The following is a 24,348-nucleotide window of genomic DNA, read 5'->3' as shown; positions in this document are numbered from 1 at the left end:
ACCATTATTTTTTTAGCTCAATAAGTTGAACTTTTAACGATTTAGAATTACACATAACATATGCAATATATTTGACATATTAGTTTTTTGGTTGAGTTTTTGTAATGAGTAAATTAAGTTTCACTTTAAAATAGTGATATAATGTTAATACAAATATTTAAAAGGTTTAAAACATACGTTTACTAATTACTATGTTTTGTTTTGTTCTGGTATTTAATAATTTGTCTAAGGTTTAAGGAATGTTTTAAAAGGTTTAAAACATACGTTTACTAATTACTATGTTTTGTTTTGTTCTGGTATTTAATAATTTGTCTAAGGTTTAAGGAATGTATTTGTAAAAGTTTAAAAAAGACATCTATTGCTTCAAACAACCTAAATATTTTGAGATCTATGCTACATGAACTTGAATGGATACTGACTGAATAAAGGTATTGATATTGATATTTATTCTCATAGATTCCGGTTTCAACAACACTTTATTTATTATTGAATTTGATTTTTTAATATCTTGTTTCATTACACGTATTTCTAAATAAAAGTTTTAGTCCAATTTTGGTTTTATTATCAACTGAATCGAAAATCGATAAACTAACCGAACGAATTAACCAAAAAACGATTGGTTAATAAAATAGATTAACCATTAACTTTGATTTTGGTTAATAAAATAGATTAACCGTTAACTATGATTTTGGTTAATGATAATAATTGAACCGAACCATACACACCCCTTGACGGTCAGATCGGGTCGGGTCGAGTCCGTGTCGTATCCATATAACATAACCAGATTGGATGCCACTTTACCCCGGTGATTGAATAGGGCGCTACCTTCGCCGGCAAAAGTAAACAATGACGGCTCCGGATTGGCAATGGGAGAACGCCGTCGCTGGCTCCGTCGCCGGACTTGCTACCGTCACGTTTTCTCATCCCCTTGATGTCGTCCGCACTAGATTCCAAGGTACACAAATCACTCACAGGTTTCTAATTTCTTACCCTTTTTAATCGTTTTTTATTTAATTAACAGTTAATGATGGTCGGAACCCTAACCTTCCGACCTACAAAAACACTCCTCATGCTCTCTTCACCATTGCTCGATCAGAGGTCCGTTTTTATCTTTTTTTTTTTTTTTTTTTTTGCTTTCTTTATAACGTTTTGGGGCTGTTGTCTTCCTTTAGTAATCATGCTTTATGAATTGTAGAATTGAATTACTTGATATGATACTTGGAACCTTGTTCTATGGGTTAGGTACAACTTGAGTTTGAAAGGTAGTGGATTCAAATTGGATTATAAAATGAAATTTTATTGGAAAGTTATAGCTAGTTTTCTAAGGTTTGCAAAGATTAAAGATGCAAACGATGAGGCGCATTGGTTGTGATTGTGAATAAGAAATCTTAATTGAACAATATTCAATTTACAGGGTCTTAGAGGGCTGTATGCTGGCTTTTATCCTGCAGTGCTAGGCTCAACTATCTCATGGGGTCTATACTTCTTCTTGTAAGTGAAGAATGAACCATTCCTCAACTATCTTAGAGGGCTCGATGTGTTTATTTTCTCATTTTTAGGAGTTTTATGTTTTTACGCATATCCAAGTTCTTTACACGTGACAATTCTGTTTATAGCTATAACAGTGCCAAACAACGGTATATGAAAAGTCAAGATGAGGCAAATGCGCGTATTCATCTTGCTTCAGCTGCAGAAGCAGGTGGGCTGGTGAGTTTGGTTGCACTTATTAGTTGTTGTTCTTCTTTATTTATATGTTAATACGTTGAGGTTGGTCTGTACGTGCTTTATTTTATCTTGTTATTATAACAAAATTGTTACCTTTTCAGGTGTGTCTTCTTACCAATCCTGTTTGGGTTGTGAAAACAAGATTACAACTTCAGACTCCGCAGCATCATGGACGTCCATATTCTGGTTTTAGTGGTATGTTCTTTTTTCTTATGGTTAACTGGAAATTACATGCTTTCTGCTACATCTATGACATTCATAATTTATAATAATTTTTATTGTATGATTGCAGATGCTTTGAAAACAATACTAAAAGATGAAGGATGGAGGGCATTATACAAAGGGCTTTTACCTGGACTTTTTCTGGTTAGATTTGGTATCGTTATCTCCGTATAATATGTTATGTTCTTTCATATGTCGGTGTTTAAATCTTTTGATTCCCCTTTATAACTTTCGTGTTCTTATGCTATATGCCTATATCTCATGTAGGTTGCTCATGGTGCCATTCAATTTACAGCATATGAAGAATTTCGTAAAATTATAGTCGATTATAGGCATAAACAGAACCCCTCGATTGATAGAAGTTCTGATTTATTGGTAAGCTCGGCTTGTAAACAATTTCTTTTCATGCTGTAAAAATTAAAATATTTATTTGTGCAAAATGAAATATACTTGGTTACTTTTTTATATTTATTAATGATCTATTTTCTCTGATCTTTTAGACAACTATTGATTATGCAACTTTAGGAGCTTCTTCTAAACTGGCGGCCATCCTTGTAACATATCCGTTCCAGGTACCAACACTTGGATTCAATTTCTTATTATTTCCAACTCAATAATGAAAGATTATTTCAGACTAATACTTATATTTCATATGGTAACATTTTCAGGTCATTCGTGCGCGCCTGCAGGTAGAAACACGCATTTTCAATTTTCTTTTGCCCCTCATATCGTCTCTTTTAACATTTGTTATCTGAAATTTCTTAACTGTAGCAACGGCCTAGTACAGACGGGGTTCCAAGATATATAAATATCCGGCATGCCATGGAGAGAACTGCTCGGTGAGTACCCTCCGTTTAAGAATAAAATTTAAACTTGTTTGCTTATACTCTTATAAGCTTCTCTGGATTGCAGGTTAGAGGGTGTAAAAGGTTTTTACAGAGGCATTACACCAAATCTGTTGAAAAATCTTCCTGCAGCATCAATAACTTTCATTGTGTACGAAAATGTTTTGAATTTGCTACAACGTACGAGGAGGAAGGACTAATTATTTAAGGAAATTTTAGTGATTGTATCATGTCTAACATAACCTTTCTTGATCTGAAAGCAACCATTTAGTTTCAGTATACGTATGATTGTATGAACATGCAAGCAGATTTTACTTGATTAGTAAATTTAGTGCATTTTTTTTCAATAAATGATTATATTTGATGGTATCTAGTACTTGGGGATGGTTCAAATGACAACCACTTTTATTGTGAAAACTCGAAAACTAATTAAAAAAAGCCTAAAAAACACACAAAAAAAAAAAATTTTTTTCAATTTTTTTATAAAAATTGCTGGTTTTTTTATATAAAAAAAATTCAATTTTTTTTTTTTTTTTTGTGTAGTGCACATGTAAATAATACACATGTGTAGTACACATACACATGTGCACTACACAATTTTTTTTTTTGAAATTTTTTTTTATATAAAAAAACCTGCGAAATTTGGTTTGCAAAAAAAATAAAAAATAAAAAAGAAATTTTATATGTTTTTTTGGCTTTTTTTAATTAGTTTTCGAGTTTTCACAATAACTAGTGGTTTTCGTTTAAACCTTCCCCTCTAGTACTTTACCTAGACAAATATGGCCATTGCTACAAATATGAGAATGCACAGGAGCGGGATGCAAAAATATAACCTGTATCAATTTATTAAAAACACTTAAAAATTGGTTAAGTATGAATTGACCTGACCTGAGGTGCTTTCATAGGATAACGCTCATGCAAATCACCCACCTTTATAAATAACGTTTAAACATCTCAAATTCGGTCATAGAGTGTTGTCCCCAAGGATGGAAATATCCCCAAGGCCCACCAAATGGTCAGCCATTGTTTCATCACAAACATATATATCTCTATATATAATAAAAGAACAAAGGTTAGGACACTTGTCCCCTCCACATTCATCTGGGACAGGTGTCAACCCCTCATTTCATTTACTACCGTGTTCATCATTCAGCTTATCCACGCCTCCTTTTTGCTGAACCGGGTTTTTTTTGTTCCTTTACATGTCTTCTTCCTAACCCTAATCTTCCCCCAAATTTCAGCCGTTTCTCAATCTTGGTTCTCTCCTTTATTCTCAATCCATCGTAAAATGTCTTCTTCTACATCAAAGATCTACTCTTCACCTTCATCACAATCAAACAACTATTTGGATGTTCAATTTCTGTTGATTGATTTTGATTTATCTGGGGTAAAATCGTTGCAATCTTGTGTTCCACATATGAGATATTTTTCTCTAAACACAATCCAAAAGCTGAACTGCGCAGACCACCTCTTCATCATGTTCTTCACGTAAGATATCTTTCATCTTAGATCTATTAATCTCACTACAAACAATGATAATTTTGGTGTTGTTGAAGAACTTAATCGTATCAAATATGATAAATTTCATAGGATTTTCTTTGTCGGTGATGAATTTTGTGACGTCTTTGAACTTAATCACATCAGATTTGGTGAATTTTACATGATTTATGCTAGCGGTGATGAGTTTTGTGATGTTTATGAACTTAATCACATCAGATTTGTGCCTTTTTTTGTTTATTTAGGTATGATGTTGTATTCTTTACATCTAATTGTTATGTTGTTAGTTTATTTTATTAGAAAACTGTTATTACATCTACTACTGATAATACAGATTGAGCTTTATGTGATTTGCTCAAACGATGATGAATTTTGTGACTTTTTTGAACTTAATCACATTAAATTTGTGCGTTTTTAGTGTTTTTTAGTTATGATGCTATAATCTTCACATTGAATGTTTGTGTTATTAGTTTACGCTAATAATGAGACTCTTCGAACTTAAATCAGATTGATGCATTTTGTGTTGTTAGTTTATGCTAATAATGAGACTCTTCGAACTTAAATCAGATTGATGCATTATTGTTTGATCAATGAAGTTTGTTTCAAAGACCGAGATTTGCCACGTATCTCAGAAATGGAAGGATCAGATTCAACGCAGTCATGAATGCACAAAGGTCTGGATCGACCCTGAGACCTCCTAATCGATAATAACAAGACATATTATTGCCAGTTTGAACCGGTGCCACAGTTCGTCCCCCGCAAGATTCGACCCTGAGACCTCCTAATCGATAATAACAAGACATGATAACTGACGACGGGGGTAGCCCAAGGATAAATAAAATGATTAATATGCAAAGAGCTTAAAAGGTTGAAAGGTTCATCGGATGAAAAGCTGTAAAATGAGGAAATCGAGAAACAGTAACCAGTCATGTCCAAGGACTCGTCTCACCAACTCATGCTCACCAACTCACAAAGTCAGAGCAGGTCTGCACAGGCACACTCTATTAACCAGGGGTCCAAAGCCTTCAACCCCAAAAGAGGAAACCCTCCATTGCAAACAGGTTTCGCTAGTCTTGTTTATGCCATTTCAGGAGATGTCTTCCCCTATAAGAAGACAGCTCATGTTCACTTCTAAGACATTCCAAAAAGGCAGAGATTCCTTAATCTCTGGTCATTCAAAGAGTTCTTTGTCACTTCCAAACAACTCTTCATCACATTCATTCTATTTGCTTTCTTTTCTGGATTCGAGCTGACCTCGGAGAAAGAACCTCAAAGCAAATAACAAGTACATACTAGTGAACCTCCTTCCACGTTTTGCAAACGTGGAGGGACCCCGCGACCTGCGTTAGGCAAAACTGAACCTTTCAGCCCTTTTTCCTAACCAGCTTAGCTACCATCCTTGGTCCCGTGTTTGTTGCATCAACAAGTTGGCGCCCACCGTGGGGCTACGCCGCTGTTTCTCCTCAAAAGAGACCTGGTAAGTGTAGCTCCTTTCACTCAAAACCACCATGTCAGAAAGTGGATCTCCGGGAGAGGTAAACCAGATCCCTAACACCTCTACCCCGGGAAGTGGTCAAGCTCACACAACAATAACAACGCCTTTTTCAACTCCGGGGAGTACACCCGAGTTCCTTACCTTCAACACACCAACCCCATCCAGATCTGGAGCTCCGTCTCCCAACGTTGGTGTGTCAGACACTCCGGCACGTGTTGAACTTACCCCCGAGGGGGTCGCTAATAACTTCCTTGAGCTAAGGTCACTTCTTAACCAACATGTGAACAGAGAAAGGGAAAAAGGGATAAGGATTCGTCTAGATTACGACGAACCTGAGCCAATGTTGTCTCCTGGGCCACCTCTACCACCCTTTGTTACAAGAGGTGAGGCTGGTCCCAGCAACCCTTCAAACCCTCATCCTTATCTATCCACTATGACAAACCCCACTGTTCATCCTATTCTCTCTTCCCAACCAACTGCTAGTGGCACTCCTCTGGGACACGAGTTAATACTCGACCAACTCCTACAATCCCCGGTGACCAGTTGTCCCACTTCTCTAACTACCACATGGGAGCAAGCCCTGTCCGTGCTCCCTTTAGCACGAAGTGCTGTTGCTAGCACCCCTCTCGGGGTAAGTTGCTCAGTTGGTCCGGGAAGCCTTCAGGGTTTCAATTTCGTACCCAACATGATGTCTCAGATGATGGCCAACTTCCCCTGGCAACACTTCATCAACCAAGTGCTTGCCACCCAGGGAAACCATGGCAATAACAACAACGTAGGTACGAGACCTGAAGAAGACTTGGCTAAACCTTACAAGCCAAGTAACCTTTCATGCTTTTCAAGACAGATAGCTGATTATGATTTTCAGTCTAAGATCAAAATGCCAGCTCACATCAGAACGTATGATGGGACCGAAGATCCCGAAGATCATCTTCAGATCTTCACTGGTGCTGCTCGAATAGAAAAATGGTCAAATGCTGAATGCTGCCTAATGTTCATGCAGACTCTTATTGGGTCCGCTAGAATCTGGTTCAACGACCTACCTGCTCAAAGCATTCGAAGCTTTGATGATCTCAGCAGAGGTTTTCTGGCAAACTTCTCCCAACAAAGGAGGTACGTTAAAGACGCAACAGTAATCTTCCAGATAAAACAACGCGATGATGAAAGCCTACGGGCATTCATTGAACGATACAAGAAAGAAGGGCTAACCTATGTGGGGGCTGATGAGAAAATGAGAGTGGCCGGTTTTATGAACGCCATAACCTCCAAGTATCTCACACGAGATTTCAACAAATCTCTGCCCAAAACCTTGGAAGAAGCCCTTGAAAGAGCCGAGGCTCACATTCGGGGAGAGGAAGCTGTGGACATCAAAGAACAAAGAAAAAGGGGTCCTGGCTGGCGAAGCAGTAGCCCAGCCAGAAAGAGAGGAAACTTTAACTCTTACGACAGACGCCCAAAGGGTTCAGACCCTCGAAGGGTTGAAGGGCGAAACCCTTCAGGCAGAGATAAAGGCATGAGTTTCACTCCTCTCACCAAAACCCCTCAAGAAATCCTGGCAACAGAAGAAGTCAAGCAAAACTTTAGACCTCCCCGGCCTCTCCCCAAGAGTCGAAAAAATGAGAAATCCACTCAGTTCTGTGAGTTCCATGAAGAAAAGGGACATCACACCAATGATTGCTTCCAACTGAAAAAGAGGATTGAAGAGGCTGTTAAGTCAGGAGAGCTCGCTCATTTGGTAAAAGGGGTTCGAGATAAAATGGCTGAAGGCAAAGGGAAGGAAGTAAACATGGTGTATTCTGATGAAAAGGTTCCTTACAAGAAGCGACGGTTGGAAGATTGGGAGCTTCAGTGTGTCTGCTTCCCCCCAACAAGGAAGGACCCACTTCCTGGTCCCCTTGTGGTTGAAGCCACCGTGGGCACCTTACAAACATGCAAAGCATACATAGACACGGGAGCAGCCACTGGAATCATGTTTGAGAAATTTTTCAACCAACTAAGCGATGAGGAGCGTTCAAGGCTCCAACCCTCCGGGACCTCCATAAAAGGTATCGCCGATATAACCCTGAAGCCTTTGGGGCAAATAACCCTTGATGTCTGTTTTAAGGAGGGATCAAAGGAAAGAACCCGATCACTAACCTTCGTGGTTATCAACATCCCTTCCAACTATGACGTAATCATAGGGAGGCCCGGACAATGTGCATTCTACATGGCAGTGTCTGTTGGCCATGGCTGTGACACTTCGGATTTTCCCGGGGAAACCTTCTTGATGTAACTTAGCGTGTACATATATTATTAAATGGAAACTATGGATTTTCTGTGATTATATGTTGTATGTACGTTATATATATATAGGTGTATATTACTAGTGAGCCGAAACCACAACCAACCCAAGACCCCAAGCCCGACTCGAGACCACCCGGTCTCGAGTGAACAGTAACCCATGGGTCAGTTTGGGCCTTGTGACCGAGAAGCCCAAAGTCGGAACCCCTAAGCCCCATTGGAACCTTATAAAACCCGATGGAATGGCAAACCTTCACACCCTTTTTGCAAACACTCCCACTCCTCTCACTCACTCTCATCCTTCCTCTCCAAAACCCTACAAACATCAACATCCACCATCATCTTCTTCCTTCTACTCGGAACCGAGCTCTCGGATCGACTCTCACGTGCACCCGTTTAGAAGCTTCATTCTCACCCTTGAACCTCATCAACCGGTTAGTGGATCTTAGATGATTATTATGTTTCTTGATTGTTTTTGTAAATGAGTAATGTCTTTGATGATGTGTATGTTGTTAGAAATCAAAAATGAAACCGTATGTTGTTAATAATGTCCTCGGTTAATTGTTGTTTTGAACATGTAACTTTGCTTGTTCTTAAATGAAGGATATGATTTGATATGCAAACTTGATGGTTAACATTGTTAGTAAATGATGTTAGATTAGGATTTTGATAATGTTATGACCATGACACATATTCGGACAGAAAATAGCATACATAGATTCTTGTTAAATGAGAATATTGCATGATGAATTAAATGAGTTGATGATGAATATGTATTATGATCTATGATGAACAGTTTGAAGATGGTTTGAATATTCAAAAATATGTGTGTTTAATCCATTTTAGACAAGGGTTAGACAACAAAACATGTTAGTGAAATGTTACTGGATAGTACATTTTGTCTCATGAAAATGCAATATTATTGGATAGTACATCTGCACAGGTTCTAGAAGGATTCAGGTGCACGCAACAGTGGTTGCGAGTCGGAACCCTCGGTTGCGACTCGAGACCACAACGTGAATTGTCGAGATCTCCTGGTTGCGACTCGCAAGCAGCTCATGATGAACCGAAACAAAGGCTGCGAGCCGGAATCTCTGGTTTCGACTCGGAACCAAAGCATGACGGGCCGAAACCGAGATTGCGAGTCGCAATCCTTAGTTGCGACTCGAAACCATGAACCCTTGTCTCGACTGGGTTGTTATTGGGCCAAAGAGCTTGTTGGATTATCTGCTAATGGGACTGCTTGTGTATCTGTTACTGTTTAGGCCCAATACCCCAACTGTTTGATTGTATGCATTCTAAGTGTGTCCATACGTGTTTGCTATACGTGATTACTTGTACCCCAACTTGACCTATATTTGGTAACCATACTAGGACGTGGTGACCAACGTGTTTGACGAAGTAAAATATCTACCGAGCAACCCAAGGTGAGTTCACAACCTAAAGCATGCGTTCCCGGTGGTTTGGGAAACGGAACTACAAACAACACTATCCCCTATGAGGGATACAACTTACTTTTCTTCCCTTGTTATTGGGAACCTTTGGTTAATTACTGTTTATACGGATTGCAACTAACGGCACTAAACGAAACTCTATCACTCAAGTCCCTACTATATAATACCGATTAGTTGCCGGGGCCAGGCGAACGGGTTATTAGTTGATAGCGCTATTTAGGTTTTACCAACCTCACACCGTGCCATGGTATGGGATCGGTCGTGAACTAATGTACTCAGGCATCCGTCAATGATGATAGAACATTGACATCGGGGCATCCTGCGGAAACGCAAACGGTTACCTAGTGTTCGGTATTGGAAAAACAGTTTAGTCGCTAACTTTTGGGGTAGCTCCCCATGGCATGTATAAACGGATAAATTAACTGGTGAAACAAGTTTTTGGTAATTAAAACTGGACAACTAGTGAACTCACTCAGCATTATTGTTGACCCCTTACTGCATGCTTTGCAGGTAACCAGTGACTGAGGAGCTGCTGCTTGGGAATGTGTAGTGATCGTCAAAACCCGTGTGTTGGGTTTTATTTATCTTGAACCATGAACTATCTTTTAAAACTATTTGGTTTATGCTTCCGCTGTTTTGTTTAAACTCACTATCGAACTTAAACCACGATGTTGCTAACTACGTTAGATAGCAATTACTTTATTATTAACCAATGCTTAGTATAATTGGTGGCTGGATCCTGGTCAGTCACGCCCTCAAAGCGGGTGTTATCCGCAGGTGGATTTTGGGGGTGTGACAGATTGGTATCAGAGCCATTGGTTATAGTGAACTTGGTTTTAAAAAGGGGGAAAATCTTTTTGAGAAAAACCAGACTATAACCCGTGACTTGTGACGACACTACACTCCAAGTGCAAGGCTCGACTTATCTGACCTCCTAGCTCGGACCCATAATTACTTGCTTGTTTATCTTATGTTTTCTGCTTTACTATACGTACTAGTTTGCCTGATTAGATAGATACGCCTTCTCTCTTCTATCTCATTCTCGCTATGTTACGACACCACACTCATACTATGTTTTCTGATTATGAAGACAATTTGTGGACGCGGACGAGGAAACGTCAACATGACTCAGGCTCAGTTCATTAACCTGCTCAACACGGTGGCTGCAGCTTTCGCAGCTCACCCTATAGGTAAGCTCGTTGTTTTAGGATGTTTAGATCCTACCGCCACATCGTCTTTTCGCCTCTAAACCTATTTCGCTTCACTCCTCACAACAGGTCAGCCTGCGCCTGTGCAACCACGTGTCTGTACCTTCAAGACCTTCATGGATTGCAAGCCTCTTCCATTCAGTGGCACTGAGGGTGCCATAGGTCTTCTGCACTGGATCGAGAAGGTCGAAGCTGTCTTCGCTGTCTGCGAGTGTCCCCCTGCTAATTGGGTGAAATTTGCTACTGGTACTCTTGAGGGAAGCACACTTTCGTGGTGGAAGGCGCAAATTCAAATCCTTGGTTTGGAGACTGCTAACGCTACTGCATGGGAAGATTTCAAGGATATGATCAAGGAAGAGTACTGTCACAGGGATGATATCCACAAACTCGAGGACGAGTACTATGAACTCAAGATGGTTGGGTCAGAGATTGAGACCTACACCAAGCTGTCCAACGACTATGCTGCTCTTTGTCCAAACATGTCCCGACCCATGTACCGAAGGATCGAATTGTACATCAAAGGCTTAGTCCCCGAAATCAGAAGCCATGTAACTTCGGCCAACCTCACTACCATACAGCCTGTGGTCCGTCTTGCCCACAAACTCATCAACCAGGCTGTGGAGGAATGCAGGTTGCCCAAAAGGATCAGTGCTGCGGAAGGAACTTCTAGTGATGGTAAACGAAAGTGGGATGGAAATCAGGGCAAGGATGCTAACTCTACTCAGGCCCCAGCCCAGCAAAGGAAAACTGACAACAACAAAGGCACTCAGCAACAGGGTGGCTACCGGGGAAGCTACCCTAAGTGCAACAAGTGTAACAGGCACCACAATGGGGCATGTAACAAGGGCCAGTGTCAGCGATGCCACAAGATGGGGCACGAAGCCAAGGATTGTAGAAGTCAGTTCCCAGCAAGGCAGAATCAGCAACAACCTCAACAGCAACAGCAGCAGGGAAACAACCGAGCTTGTTTTAAATGCGGGGCAACAGGGCACATGCGAAAGGATTGCCCTGAACTGAATCAGAATCGCAACAACAATCAGGGAGCTGGGAACAATGAGCAAAACAACAATGCTGGGAATGGTGCAAGGGGAAGAGCTTTCGTGATTGGAGCTGGAGAAGCAAGGAACGACCCCAACGTCGTGGCGGGTAAGTTCCTACTTGATGATCGTTATGTTTCTGTGTTATTTGATTCCGGTGCCGATGCCAGTTATGTATCCCTTCGCATTAGTAAGAAACTTAAGCACCCGCCTGCGTTATTAAGTTCTAAGCACGTCGTCGAAATAGCTAATGGTAGGAACATCGAGGCCACGCACGTGATCCACGACTGCACACTAGAATTGTCTGGCCACACGTTTAGTATCGATCTTTTCCCTGTCAAGCTTGGAAGCTTCGACGTTGTCATCGGTATGGATTGGTTATCCAAACATCGCGCTGAGATCCTCTGTCAAGAGAAAGCAGTTCGTATACCTCGTCGTTCTGGCCAACCCCTCATCGTCCAAGGCAACAAAGGTGGAGAAGTCACAGGCATTATCTCGCTTTTAAAAGCCCAGAAGTGTTTACAAAAAGGACACACCGCTATCCTAGCACTCGTCACCGACACCCACGAAAAGGAAAAGAGGATTGAAGATTTTCCTGTAGTACGTGATTATCCCGAGGTATTTCCTGAGGAACTACCTGGACTCCCTCCCCACCGTCAGGTCGAATTCCAAATCGAGCTAGCTCCTGGAGCAGCACCCATAGCTCGTGCACCTTACCGTCTAGCCCCTGCAGAACTGAAAGAACTCTCTACGCAACTACAGGAACTTTTGGATAAAGGATTTATCCGTCCTAGTTCATCACCCTGGGGGAGCACCAGTACTCTTTGTCAAGAAGAAGGATGGCACATTCCGAATGTGCATCGACTATCGTGAGTTGAACAAGGTTATCATCAAGAATCGTTACCCTCTCCCGCGCATCGACGACCTATTCGATCAGTTGCAAGGATCGAGCTACTACTCTAAGATTGACCTGCGATCAGGCTATCATCAGCTGAGAGTTCGTAATGAAGACATCTCTAAGACTGCGTTCAGGACTCGTTATGGTCATTACGAGTTCCTCGTTATGCCTTTTGGAATGACTAACGCACCTGCGGTTTTCATGGATCTCATGAACCGAGTGTGCAAGCCTTACCTCGACAAATTCGTGATTGTGTTTATCGACGACATCCTGATCTACTCGAAAAGTCAAGAAGAGCATGAACGACACCTACGCCTCATCCTCGAACTCTTGCGCAATGAGCAATTGTACGCCAAATTCTCGAAGTGTGACTTTTGGCTTCGAGAGGTCCATTTCCTTGGGCATGTGGTCAACAAGGACGGAATTCACGTCGACCCCGCTAAGATCGACTCGATAAAGAATTGGCCTACACCCAAGACTCCGACCGAAGTTCGCCAATTCTTGGGATTGGCTGGATACTACCGCAGATTCATCAAAGGATTCTCAAAGGTTGCACAACCCCTCACAACTCTTACTCAGAAAGGCATTGTTTACAAGTGGAATGAAGCTCAGGAGTCGGCCTTTCAAAGGCTAAAGGATAACCTCTGTAGCGCTCCTATTCTCTCGTTGCCTGAAGGCACTGACGACTTTGTAGTTTACTGCGATGCGTCTATCCATGGGCTCGGTTGCGTGTTGATGCAACGCGAGAAAGTTATTGCCTACGCCTCCCGACAACTCAAGACGCATGAAAGAAACTACACTACGCATGATTTGGAACTGGGAGCAGTGATCTTTGCTCTTAAGATATGGAGACATTACCTGTACGGTACCAAGTGCACTATTTACACCGATCACAGGAGTCTCGAGCATATCTTTAGGCAAAAGGAATTGAACATGCGACAGCGCCGCTGGGTCGAACTCTTGAATGACTACGAATGCGCCATCAAATACCATCCGGGCAAGGCCAATGTCGTGGCAGACGCCCTCAGCCGAAAGGACACTATACCAAAGCGCGTGCGAGCATTGCAACTTACCATCCAGTCTAACCTCCCTACCCAGATCCGACATGCTCAAGTCGAAGCATTGAAACCGGAAAACATCAGGGCTGAGTCTGTGCGAGGATCGAGACAGCAACTAGAACAGAAAGAAGATGGCGCTTACTATGTAACAGGGCGCATTTGGGTTCCACTCTTTGGAGGTTTACGTGAACTCGTGATGGACGAAGCCCACAAGTCCCGCTACTCAGTACATCCTGGTTCGGACAAGATGTACCACGACTTGAAGACTACATATTGGTGGCCTGGCATGAAGGCCCACATAGCAACATATGTCAGCAAATGTTTGACTTGCGCGAGAGTCAAGACAGAATACCAGAAGCCAGCAGGCCTACTCCAACAACCAGAAATCCCGAAATGGAAATGGGAGCAAATTTCCATGGATTTTGTTACAGGGCTACCTAGGTCTCAACGCGGAAATGATACTATTTGGGTAATAGTAGATCGATTGACCAAGTCCGCGCACTTTCTGGCTATTAAAGAAACAGACAAGTTTTCTACCTTGGCGGAGATTTACTTAAAGGAAGTAGTTTCGAGGCACGGGGTGCCAACCTCAATTATTTCCGACCGAGACGCTCGTTTTACTTCGGAATTGTGGCAAGCTATGCACAAATCCTTTGGCTCACGTTTGGACATGAGCACCGCTTATCACCCGCAAACGGATGGACAGTCCGAACGCACCATCCAGACTCTAGAAGACATGCTTAGAGCGTGTGTGATCGATTTTGGCAAGAATTGGGAGAAGCACCTACCGCTAGTAGAGTTCTCTTATAACAACAGCTACCACACTAGTATTCAGGCAGCACCTTTCGAGGCATTGTACGGTCGTAAATGCCGATCACCTCTCTGCTGGGCGGAAGTTGGTGATAGTCAAATCACGGGCCCATAGATGGTGGTGGACACAACGGAAAAGATTGCCCAGATCAGACAACGCATGGCGGCAGCTCGTGACCGTCAGAAGAGTTACGCTGATAAGCGTAGGAAACCATTGGAATTCCAGGTCGGTGACCGGGTTCTACTTAAAGTCTCACCCTGGAAGGGTGTGGTTCGCTTTGGTAAACGGGGCAAGCTTAATCCGCGATATATTGGACCATTCGAAATTACCGAGAAAATTGGTAAGGTTGCTTATAGATTGAACCTGCCTGAAGAGCTGAGTGCGGTACACAACGTATTTCACGTATCCAATCTGAAGAAGTGTCTATCAGATGAAACGCTCGTAATTCCTTTCAAGGAACTAACTATTGATGAACAGCTACACTTTACTGAGGAACCGATTGAAATCACGGATCGAGAGATCAAAACCCTCAAACGTAGCCAAATCCCTCTTGTACGAGTCCGTTGGAACTCGCGACGTGGCCCAGAGTTTACCTGGGAGCGGGAAGACCAGATGAAGCACAAGTATCCCCAGTTGTTCCCAAACGAAAACCCCAGCACTGAAGCTACAACCGAATTTCGGGACGAAATTCCAAACTAACGGGGGGATGATGTGACACCTCGTTGAAACGTTCTCACTTATACTAGCTTGACAGTGACTGCCTTAACTTTCGGGACAAAAGTTCCTAAAACTTGGGGATAATGTGACACTTCGGATTTTCCCGGGGAAACCTTCTTGATGTAACTTAGCGTGTACATATATTATTAAATGGAAACTATGGATTTTCTGTGATTATATGTTGTATGTACGTTATATATATATAGGTGTATATTACTAGTGAGCCGAAACCACAACCAACCCGAGACCCCAAGCCCGACTCGAGACCACCCGGTCTCGAGTGAACAGTAACCCATGGGTCAGTTTGGGCCTTGTGACCGAGAAGCCCAAAGTCGGAACCCCTAAGCACCATTGGAACCTTATAAAACCCGATGGAATGGCAAACCTTCACACCCTTTTTGCAAACACTCCCACTCCTCTCACTCACTCTCATCCTTCCTCTCCAAAACCCTACAAACATCAACATCCACCATCATCTTCTTCCTTCTACTCGGAACCGAGCTCTCGGATCGACTCTCACGTGCACCCGTTTAGAAGCTTCATTCTCACCCTTGAACCTCATCAACCGGTTAGTGGATCTTAGATGATTATTATGTTTCTTGATTGTTTTTGTAAATGAGTAATGTCTTTGATGATGTGTATGTTGTTAGAAATCAAAAATGAAACCGTATGTTGTTAATAATGTCCCTGGTTAATTGTTGTTTTGAACATGTAACTTTGCTTGTTCTTAAATGAAGGATATGATTGGATATGGAAACTTGATGGTTAACATTGTTAGTAAATGATGTTAGATTAGGATTTTGATAATGTTATGACCATGACACATATTCGGACAGAAAATAGCATACATAGATTCTTGTTAAATGAGAATATTGCATGATGAATTAAATGAGTTGATGATGAATATGTATTATGATCTATGATGAACAGTTTGAAGATGGTTTGAATATTCAAAAATATGTGTGTTTAATCCATTTTAGACAAGGGTTAGACAACAAAACATGTTAGTGAAATGTTACTGGATAGTACATTTTGTCTCATGAAAATGCAATATTATTGGATAGTACATCTGCACAGGTTCTAGAAGGATTCGGGTGCACGCAACAGTGGTTGCGAGTCGGAACCCTCGGTTGCGACTCGAGACCACAACGTGAATTGTCGAGATCTCCCGGTTGCGACTCGCAAGCAGCTCATGATGAACCGAAACAAAGGCTGCGAGTCGGAATCTCTGGTTTCGACTCGGAACCAAAGCATGACGGGCCGAAACCGAGATTGCGAGTCGCAATCCTTAGTTGCGACTCGAAACCATGAACCCTTGTCTCGACTGGGTTGTTATTGGGCCAAAGAGCTTGTTGTATTATCTGCTAATGGGACTGCTTGTGTATCTGTTACTGTTTAGGCCCAATACCCCAACTGTTTGATTGTATGCATTCTAAGTGTGTCCATACGTGTTTGCTATACGTGATTACTTGTACCCCAACTTGACCTATATTTGGTAACCATACTAGGACGTGGTGACCAACGTGTTTGACGAAGTAAAATATCTACCGAGCAACCCAAGGTGAGTTCACAACCTAAAGCATGCGTTCCCGGTGGTTTGGGAAACGGAACTACAAACAACACTATCCCCTATGAGGGATACAACTTACTTTTCTTCCCTTGTTATTGGGAACCTTTGGTTAATTACTGTTTATACGGATTGCAACTAACGGCACTAAACGAAACTCTATCACTCAAGTCCCTACTACATAATACCGATTAGTCGCCGGGGCCAGGCGAACGGGTTATTAGTTGATAGCGCTATTTAGGTTTTACCAACCTCACACCGTGCCATGGTATGGGATCGGTCGTGAACTAATGTACTCAGGCATCCATCAATGATGATAGAACATTGACATCGGGGCATCCTGCGGAAACGCAAACGGTTACCTAGTGTTCGGTATTGGAAAAACAGTTTAGTCGCTAACTTTTGGGGTAGCTCCCCATGGCATGTATAAACGGATAAATTAACTGGTGAAACAAGTTTTTGGTAATTAAAACTGGACAACTAGTGAACTCACTCAGCATTATTGTTGACCCCTTAATGCATGCTTTGCAGGTAACCAGTGACTGAGGAGCTGCTGCTTGGGAATGTGTAGTGATCGTCAAAACCCGTGTGTTGGGTTTTATTTATCTTGAACCATGAACTATCTTTTAAAACTATTTGGTTTATGCTTCCGCTGTTTTGTTTAAACTCACTATCGAACTTAAACCACGATGTTGCTAACTACGTTAGATAGCAATTACTTTATTATTAACCAATGCTTAGTATAATTGGTGGCTGGATCCTGGTCAGTCACGCCCTCAAAGCGGGTGTTATCCGCAGGTGGATTTTGGGGGTGTGACAATGGCACTGTCAAATTTCCCACTGAAAGAGGAATTGCAACCCTTCAACCCTCTCAGGAAGCTTATCTAATCGAAGGGGAAAGTTCGAATGGTGAGAAAGACAAGCAAGGGTTAGTCATCAACCCTAAATACCCTGAGCAACGAATAAGGGTCAACCCCAACCTTTCCCAAGAGACTCTTTCATACCTTGAAAAGCTGCTGAAGCATCACAGTGATGTGTTCGCCTGGTCTCCTGAAGATATGACTGGGATCCCCCGAAACATTGCTGAACACGAGTTAAGGATACCACCCAATGTCAAGCCGGTGGTTCAAAAGAAAAGAAGCCTGGCACCCGAGAGAAGCCTGGCAGCTTGCCAAGAGGTTGAAAAGCTTGTATCAGCTGGCATTCTCCGAGAGGTCAAGTACCAATCATGGATTGCAAATCCTGTTATGGTCAGAAAACCTGACAACTCTTGGAGAATGTGTATAGATTTTAAAGATCTTAACAAGGCTTGTCCCAAGGATTGCTACCCGCTCCCAGAAATTGATCTCAAGGTTGATTCTCTCACAGGGTATCCGTTTAAATGTTTTCTCGATGCATACAAAGGTTATCACCAAATCCTCATGAAGAAGGAGGATGAAGAAAAAACAGCTTTCCACACAGACAAGGGCATTTTTTGTTACCAAAAGATGCCTTTTGGCCTCAAGAATGCGGGTGCAACCTACCAACGACTCGTCGATAAGGCCTTTGAAAACCAAATTGGTAGAAACATGGAGGCATATGTCGATGACCTGGTGATCAAAAGCAAAACGGAATACCAAATGCTTGACGATATCCAAGAAACCTTCAAAAACCTTAGAAAGATCAACATGAAGCTTAACCCGGAAAAATGCTCGTTTGGATTTGATGAAGGAAAATTCCTGGGTCACATCGTTGGAAAGCAAAGTATCAAAGCCAACCCTAACAAGGTAAAAGCTGTCCTTGAAGCTAAACCACCGAGAACCAAGAAGGAGGTTGAAAGCTTGAACGGGAAGCTTGCAGCCTTGAAGCGTTTTACCTCAAAATTGGCCGAAAGGTCTCTACCATTCTACAAAACGCTCAAGAACTGCTCAGATAAAAAAGATTTCAGATGGACCGATGAAGCTGAAGAAGCTTTCAATCAAATGAAGCAGCACTTAGCTTCCCTACCTGATATCGCAGCACCAGAAACTGGAGAGCTCATATCGGTGTACCTTTCAGTTGCCGACGAAGCCATCAGTGCAGTTCTCACTATTGAAAGAGACAAGGCTCAGGTACCCGTTTATTTTTTCAGCAAAACTCTAAAACTAGCTGAAACCAAATATCCTCCCCTTGAAAAACTCGCCCTAGCCCTGGTCCAAACAGCCAGAAGGCTTAGAAGATACTTCCAAGCACATCCTATACAAGTGGTCACTGACCAACCTGTCAAGAATGTGCTTGAAAAACCTGAGAACTCATGAAGGTTGGCAAAATGGGCAGTGGAACTAGGTGAACATAACATCACCTACGTCCCACGAAAAGCCATCAAAGCTCAGGTCCTGGCTGATTTCCTAGTCGAAGTCCCAAGCCAAACAATTGAAGAAGTAAACACCACAACCGCTGAACCCTCCAACCCTGAAGCCTGGAAATTATTCACTGACGGGGCTTCAAGCGTTGAAGGGTCAGGAGCTGGTTTAGTCCTAATCAACCCTGAGGGGCTAGAATTCACGTATGCTCTCCGTTTTAATTTTCAGACCACCAATAACGAGGCTGAATACGAAGCACTGATCGCCGGTCTACGGCTGGCCAAAGAAATGAAAGTCAAAAAGCTTGAAGTGTTCACTGATTCACTACTAGTATCAAGCCAAGTTAATGACAGCTATGTCGCCAAGGAGCCCAACATGAGAAAGTACAAAGAAAAATCTAAGGAGTTAATGAACACCTTCCAGGCATGCAACATCAAACAGATTCCAAGATCCCAAAACAAAAAGGCCGATGCCTTGAGCAAATTGGCATCTCTCACGTTCGCCCACCTCACAAAAAATGTGTTGGTTGAAGTGTTAAAGGCCCGGTCGATTGATGAATTGGAAGTGCAAGATGTGGTCACCGAGGAAGATCCAAATTGGATGACTCCTATCAAAAAATTCCTTCAAGACAATGAACTGCCTAATGATCAAACGGAAGCTGAAAGGGTAAAGATCAAAGCAAGACAATATGTGTTGCAAGGAGAAACTCTCTATAAAAAAGGTTACCTTGCACCATTGCTAAGGTGTGTGGGCCCTGAACAAAGCAAGTATTTGGTTAAGGAAGTGCATGAAGGAATATGCGGAGCTCATTTTGGAGCTAGGTCGGTGGTTGCAAAGCTCATGAACCTGGGATATTTCTGGCCTTCAATGCATCGTGACACCGTCGAGCAATTGAAGAAATGTGATGCCTGTCAAATCCACTCCCCAATACCAAAAAGTCCCAAACATGACTTGGTCCCCATAACCTCAGCATGGTCATTCCATAAATGGGGAATGGACATTGTTGGACCATTCCCTCCAAGCAAAGGGGGAGTAAAATTCTTGTTGGTAGCAATTGACTACTTCAGCAAATGGCCAGAGGTTAAACCCCTTGCCAAGATCACAGGAAAGCAAGTCATAGACTTTGTTTGGGAAAATATCATCTGCCGCTATGGGCTGCCAGGGGTAATTGTCACCGATAATGGGAAACAATTCGCCGAGAAACCCTTCAGCCTTTGGTGCAAGGAGTACAGGATCAACCAAATCTTCAGCTCAGTGGCTTACCCGCAGTCAAACGGCCAGGTTGAAAGGACCAACAGAAGCATAGTGGAAGGCATCAAAACAAGATTGGGGAGATATGAAAGTAATTGGCTGGAAGAATTGCCTAGCGTTCTATGGGCAATCAGAACAACAGAAAAAGCAAGTCACAAAAAGACACCTTACAGCTTGGTATTTGGATCCGAAGCCGTAATCCCCGCTGAAATAGGAGTTGTAACCCAACGAATTGTCAACATGGATCCCGAGGTAAACACACAAGAGACCATGTTGAACTTACAACTCCTAGAGGAGGCCCGGGATCAAGCAGCAATACAAGAAGCCAAATACAAGCAAAAGATGGAAGCCTACTACAACAAGAAGGTCAAGAACGAACGATTCAGGCCTGGGGATCTAGTCCTCAGAAACAACGAAGCCAGCAAAAAAGAAAATCAAGGGAAACTAGGCCCAAAATGGGAAGGTCCATACACCATCCTCGAAGCACACAAAGGAGGGTCCTACAAGCTGGGAGATCTAGAAGGCAAGAGGCTCCCAAGGCACTGGAACGGAAAAACCTTGAGAAAGTTCTATGTTTAGAAAGTTTGGTTTGTATCAAAACAAAAACCTTTTGTAAAAGCATATATTGCTTGAATGAATGAAGTCATTTTATCAAACTTGTCTTTCTATCCTAATATCAGGTTGAGAACCTAGCAAAAAACTCCATGGCAAGGGCCATGTAAGGGGATGAGCTCCCAGGCCATATCGCTCAATAGGTTCAAGGGTTGAATGGACCTATATAAGGGGTGAGTTCCTAGATCAATACAACTCCATGAGATTTGTTAAGAAAAAACAAGAATGTCTCATAGACAGGTTTGAACAGCCTACACCAATCGTTCCTTAAGTCTAAAAAACATACTCAATAAATAGACTTACGAAATCAAACAAACTACAACGAAATAAAGAAAAGGATAGATACTACGTCTTGATGATAAACACTAAGGTAAAGTGACTGCAGCACTGAACCCTTTAAAGTGTAAAAAACATAAAGACAAAGTAAACAAAGACAAGACAAGAAAATAAAAATAAGGGGCAAAGATAAAGAAACTTATCAACTAAACATACAAACCAAACCAAAAGCTACCCAAATTTCAAGCCAACAGAAAATAAGCTTGAAAGGTTAAAGGCTTCAACCCATTAACAACTACACAAAAAGCCTGAAGGGTTGAAACCTCACAAGGCAAACCAAGCAAATGGAGCAAACAAAAATAACACCAACAACATAGCAACCATCATATTATAGTTAGGAAGGCCATAAAAGACCTTCAGAAGGTAGTCAAAGCAAGCCCTAGTGACTTGCAAATAAAACTAGTGTTCAATGGCCATACAGGCCTAACCAACCACAGGAACCTTAAGGGTTCCCAAAAACCTAACATTGTTTAAAACATTACAGACATTAAGTGTTTGCTAAGAAAGCTACGAATAAATATCAGTTATCAGAAGGCTTGGAACCTTCAGCCTTAGACTTTTTGGCTTTCTTAGTCTTCTTCATCTTAGCACCTTCTTCACCACCAACCGCAGAGGTCTCTAAACCAGCATCCTTTGAAGCTTCAGGCAAACTCGAAAGGGTATCATCACTATCCCCATAGTAGGACCTCTTCCTTGACAAGGAACCCAAAACCTCAGCACAAACTTTCTCATTCAACCCCTCAGGCTTCAATTCCTGTAAAACAGACAAAGGCTTACCAAAGCAAGATGATACTTCATGAATGAAAGGGTAAGTTAGCCTCTCCACCTGCTCAACAGAAGCCTTGAAGATATCAGAAGCCTCGGGGCGAAACATGGGTGACTTCTCCAAGGGTTGTCCAGACTCATGAAGTTTGTAGCCAGCAGTAAGGCCTTGATGCTTCCCCAGGTTCAAAAGCTTGGTGTAAACATCACCAAGGGCAGAGTTAAATTCCTTGGAATGCAAAAGATAAGTCACAACCTGCTGGAAACCATGCTCGATCAACCATTGATTGTCCGCAGTCACTTGACTAAATGAAGCTTTCAACCCTTCCTTTTCTTCACGAAAAGCCTGCTGCTGGACAGCTAAGGCCTCTCGATCAGCCTTCAACTTCAACAAGTTAGCTTCAAAGCTCTTCCTCAGGTCACCCATCTCAATATCATGCATCTTTTTCAAACCATCAACCTCCTTCTTCCACGCTGCTTCCTTCTCTGCAAACCCAGCTATTTCCTTCTTCATTGATGCTAGGGAGGATTTCATCTTATCCTTCTTCTTAGAGAAATCCTCATACTCCCGCATCCTTTGGCGAAACCGAGTAATCCCTTGGGGAAGCATGGCAGCAAGGTTACAGGTGGTTAAAACCATGCGAGACAACATAAAGTCATCATCCATCTCAGCAATGGTTTCACGCACAGAAGGAGGAGCAAGATGACTAAGAGCATCCTCACAAACAGCAGCATCCTTGAAGGTGTCATCATTCTTCACTTGCCAAGCAGGCACATAAATACCTTCAGGGTTCAACCCTTCAACGTCCCTGCTTGAAGATTCCTGAACAGGCACAACCTTCTTGCCTCGAACCTTCTTACCATGAACAACCAACTCCTTGTCCTGTTCAACACCCGCTTCAACTTGATCCTCCGAAACTTCAATATCATCAGTCAAATCAACTGGTTCAGTAGAAGTGGATTGAGGACCAGCTTTCAGCAAACGACGAGAAGATCGGCGAGTTGAAGACTTGGGGGCATTAGACTTGGTAAAACCCTTAACGTTGGCAACACTAACATAACCCGTGCCCTCAAACCTTTGCTCGGAAGTCCTAACCACAACATTCTCACCCGGAACAGACGGGGCATCCTCAAACACAACATCGGACGTGTCGTCACTCTTGATAAAGTCCAAAGCAGACATAACTGGTAAAAACAAAACAAAAGAAAATAAGGCATAAGCAAAGTAAAATAAGAAAAGGCATAAGGGAAAAAATGCATACCAATGCCATTTCTCATTAACAGCGGATCCCGATCGGCTTTTCCCCAAATATTACTAACCCCTAAAAGCACTAACAAATGTTCGGGAAAGGGACGAACCCTCGAAGGGCACCCCCGAATGGCTGAAAGAAAAGCATCGTTCAACTCTGATTCAGAAGGCTCCGGATCATTAAGAACAGCATCCGGATGCCTCCACACCATTTTGAAAGGAACGATAGAGTCAGAAACCCAGAAAAACCGATCCTTCCAGGACCCAAGCGTTGTAACCATGGATGAAATAAGACAAGTATCAACCTTTGATGTCTCAAAGGTGAACCAATCACCATTTTTGGCTAAACGAAAAAATCTCCGAAAAAGCAACAAAGAGGGATCATACCCAAGAGCACGACACAACATTTCAAAGTGCAAAACCCTAGCCATCCCCTTCGGATGAACTTGCCCAAAAGAAACACGATAATACTCAAGCAAGTTCAAAACGAAAAACGAAAAAGGGTAACGAAGATTAGACCACTGAAAGTGACGACAATACAAAGCAATCGAACCAGGATTTGGTTTGTCAACAGACACATCGCAAGCAGGGGCAGTTGGATTAAATTTTTTATCAATACCATATTCAAGACAAAACAGGTCTACTTCCTCTTGTGTCATTCGAGAGAATGACCTCGCTAAATCCTTAAGGGCACCCATGATTCAACAAAGTAAAAACGAAAATGGAGAAGAGAAACTAACCTGAAGAAGGAAACTGTGAATGATTGTAAGTAAAATGAAGAAATTTTACAACTTTAAAATAAATAAGATATTAAAGCAGGGGTAATAAAGGTAAATAAATGGTTCCTGCAAAACCGCCGCCTGACACATGTCAATCAAATCAACTGTCAAATCGTTTCAAATTCAAAATTCAAAAAAGTAACTGCCTCAAACCTTTCAAGCCTCCAAGCAACGAACCCTTGAAGCCTTTAAAAGACATGCATAAAAGTCAGAAGTCTTTGAGC

The 24,348-nt window shown here is 42.2% G+C and overlaps 1 protein-coding gene across 2 annotated transcripts; it reads left to right on the top strand.

Annotated features, from left to right (window-relative positions):
- The first annotated feature begins 779 nt into the window (after positions 1 to 779).
- On the top strand, positions 780 to 3,143 carry LOC110909003 (folate transporter 1, chloroplastic). Of its 2 annotated transcripts, XM_022154006.2 has the most exons (11): positions 780 to 955; positions 1,022 to 1,098; positions 1,415 to 1,491; positions 1,617 to 1,707; positions 1,827 to 1,920; positions 2,018 to 2,091; positions 2,215 to 2,322; positions 2,448 to 2,519; positions 2,616 to 2,636; positions 2,719 to 2,786; positions 2,860 to 3,143. In XM_022154006.2, exons 1-11 carry the CDS (start codon positions 847 to 849, stop codon positions 2,990 to 2,992), a joined length of 924 nt encoding a protein of 307 aa, XP_022009698.1. In that variant the 5' UTR covers positions 780 to 846; the 3' UTR covers positions 2,993 to 3,143. The 2 variants fall into 2 exon arrangements, with proteins under 2 accessions (XP_022009698.1, XP_022009699.1); XM_022154007.2 differs by lacking the exon at positions 1,022 to 1,098 and having other exon boundaries at positions 781 to 955.
- Positions 3,144 to 24,348: the final 21,205 nt, after the last annotated feature.

The sequence above is a fragment of the Helianthus annuus genome, chromosome 14 (genome assembly GCF_002127325.2).
Source record: "Helianthus annuus cultivar XRQ/B chromosome 14, HanXRQr2.0-SUNRISE, whole genome shotgun sequence".
NCBI lineage: Eukaryota > Viridiplantae > Streptophyta > Magnoliopsida > Asterales > Asteraceae > Helianthus > Helianthus annuus.
Note: the sequence above shows the minus strand (reverse complement) of the source record. Positions and strands in the feature narration are given on the sequence as shown.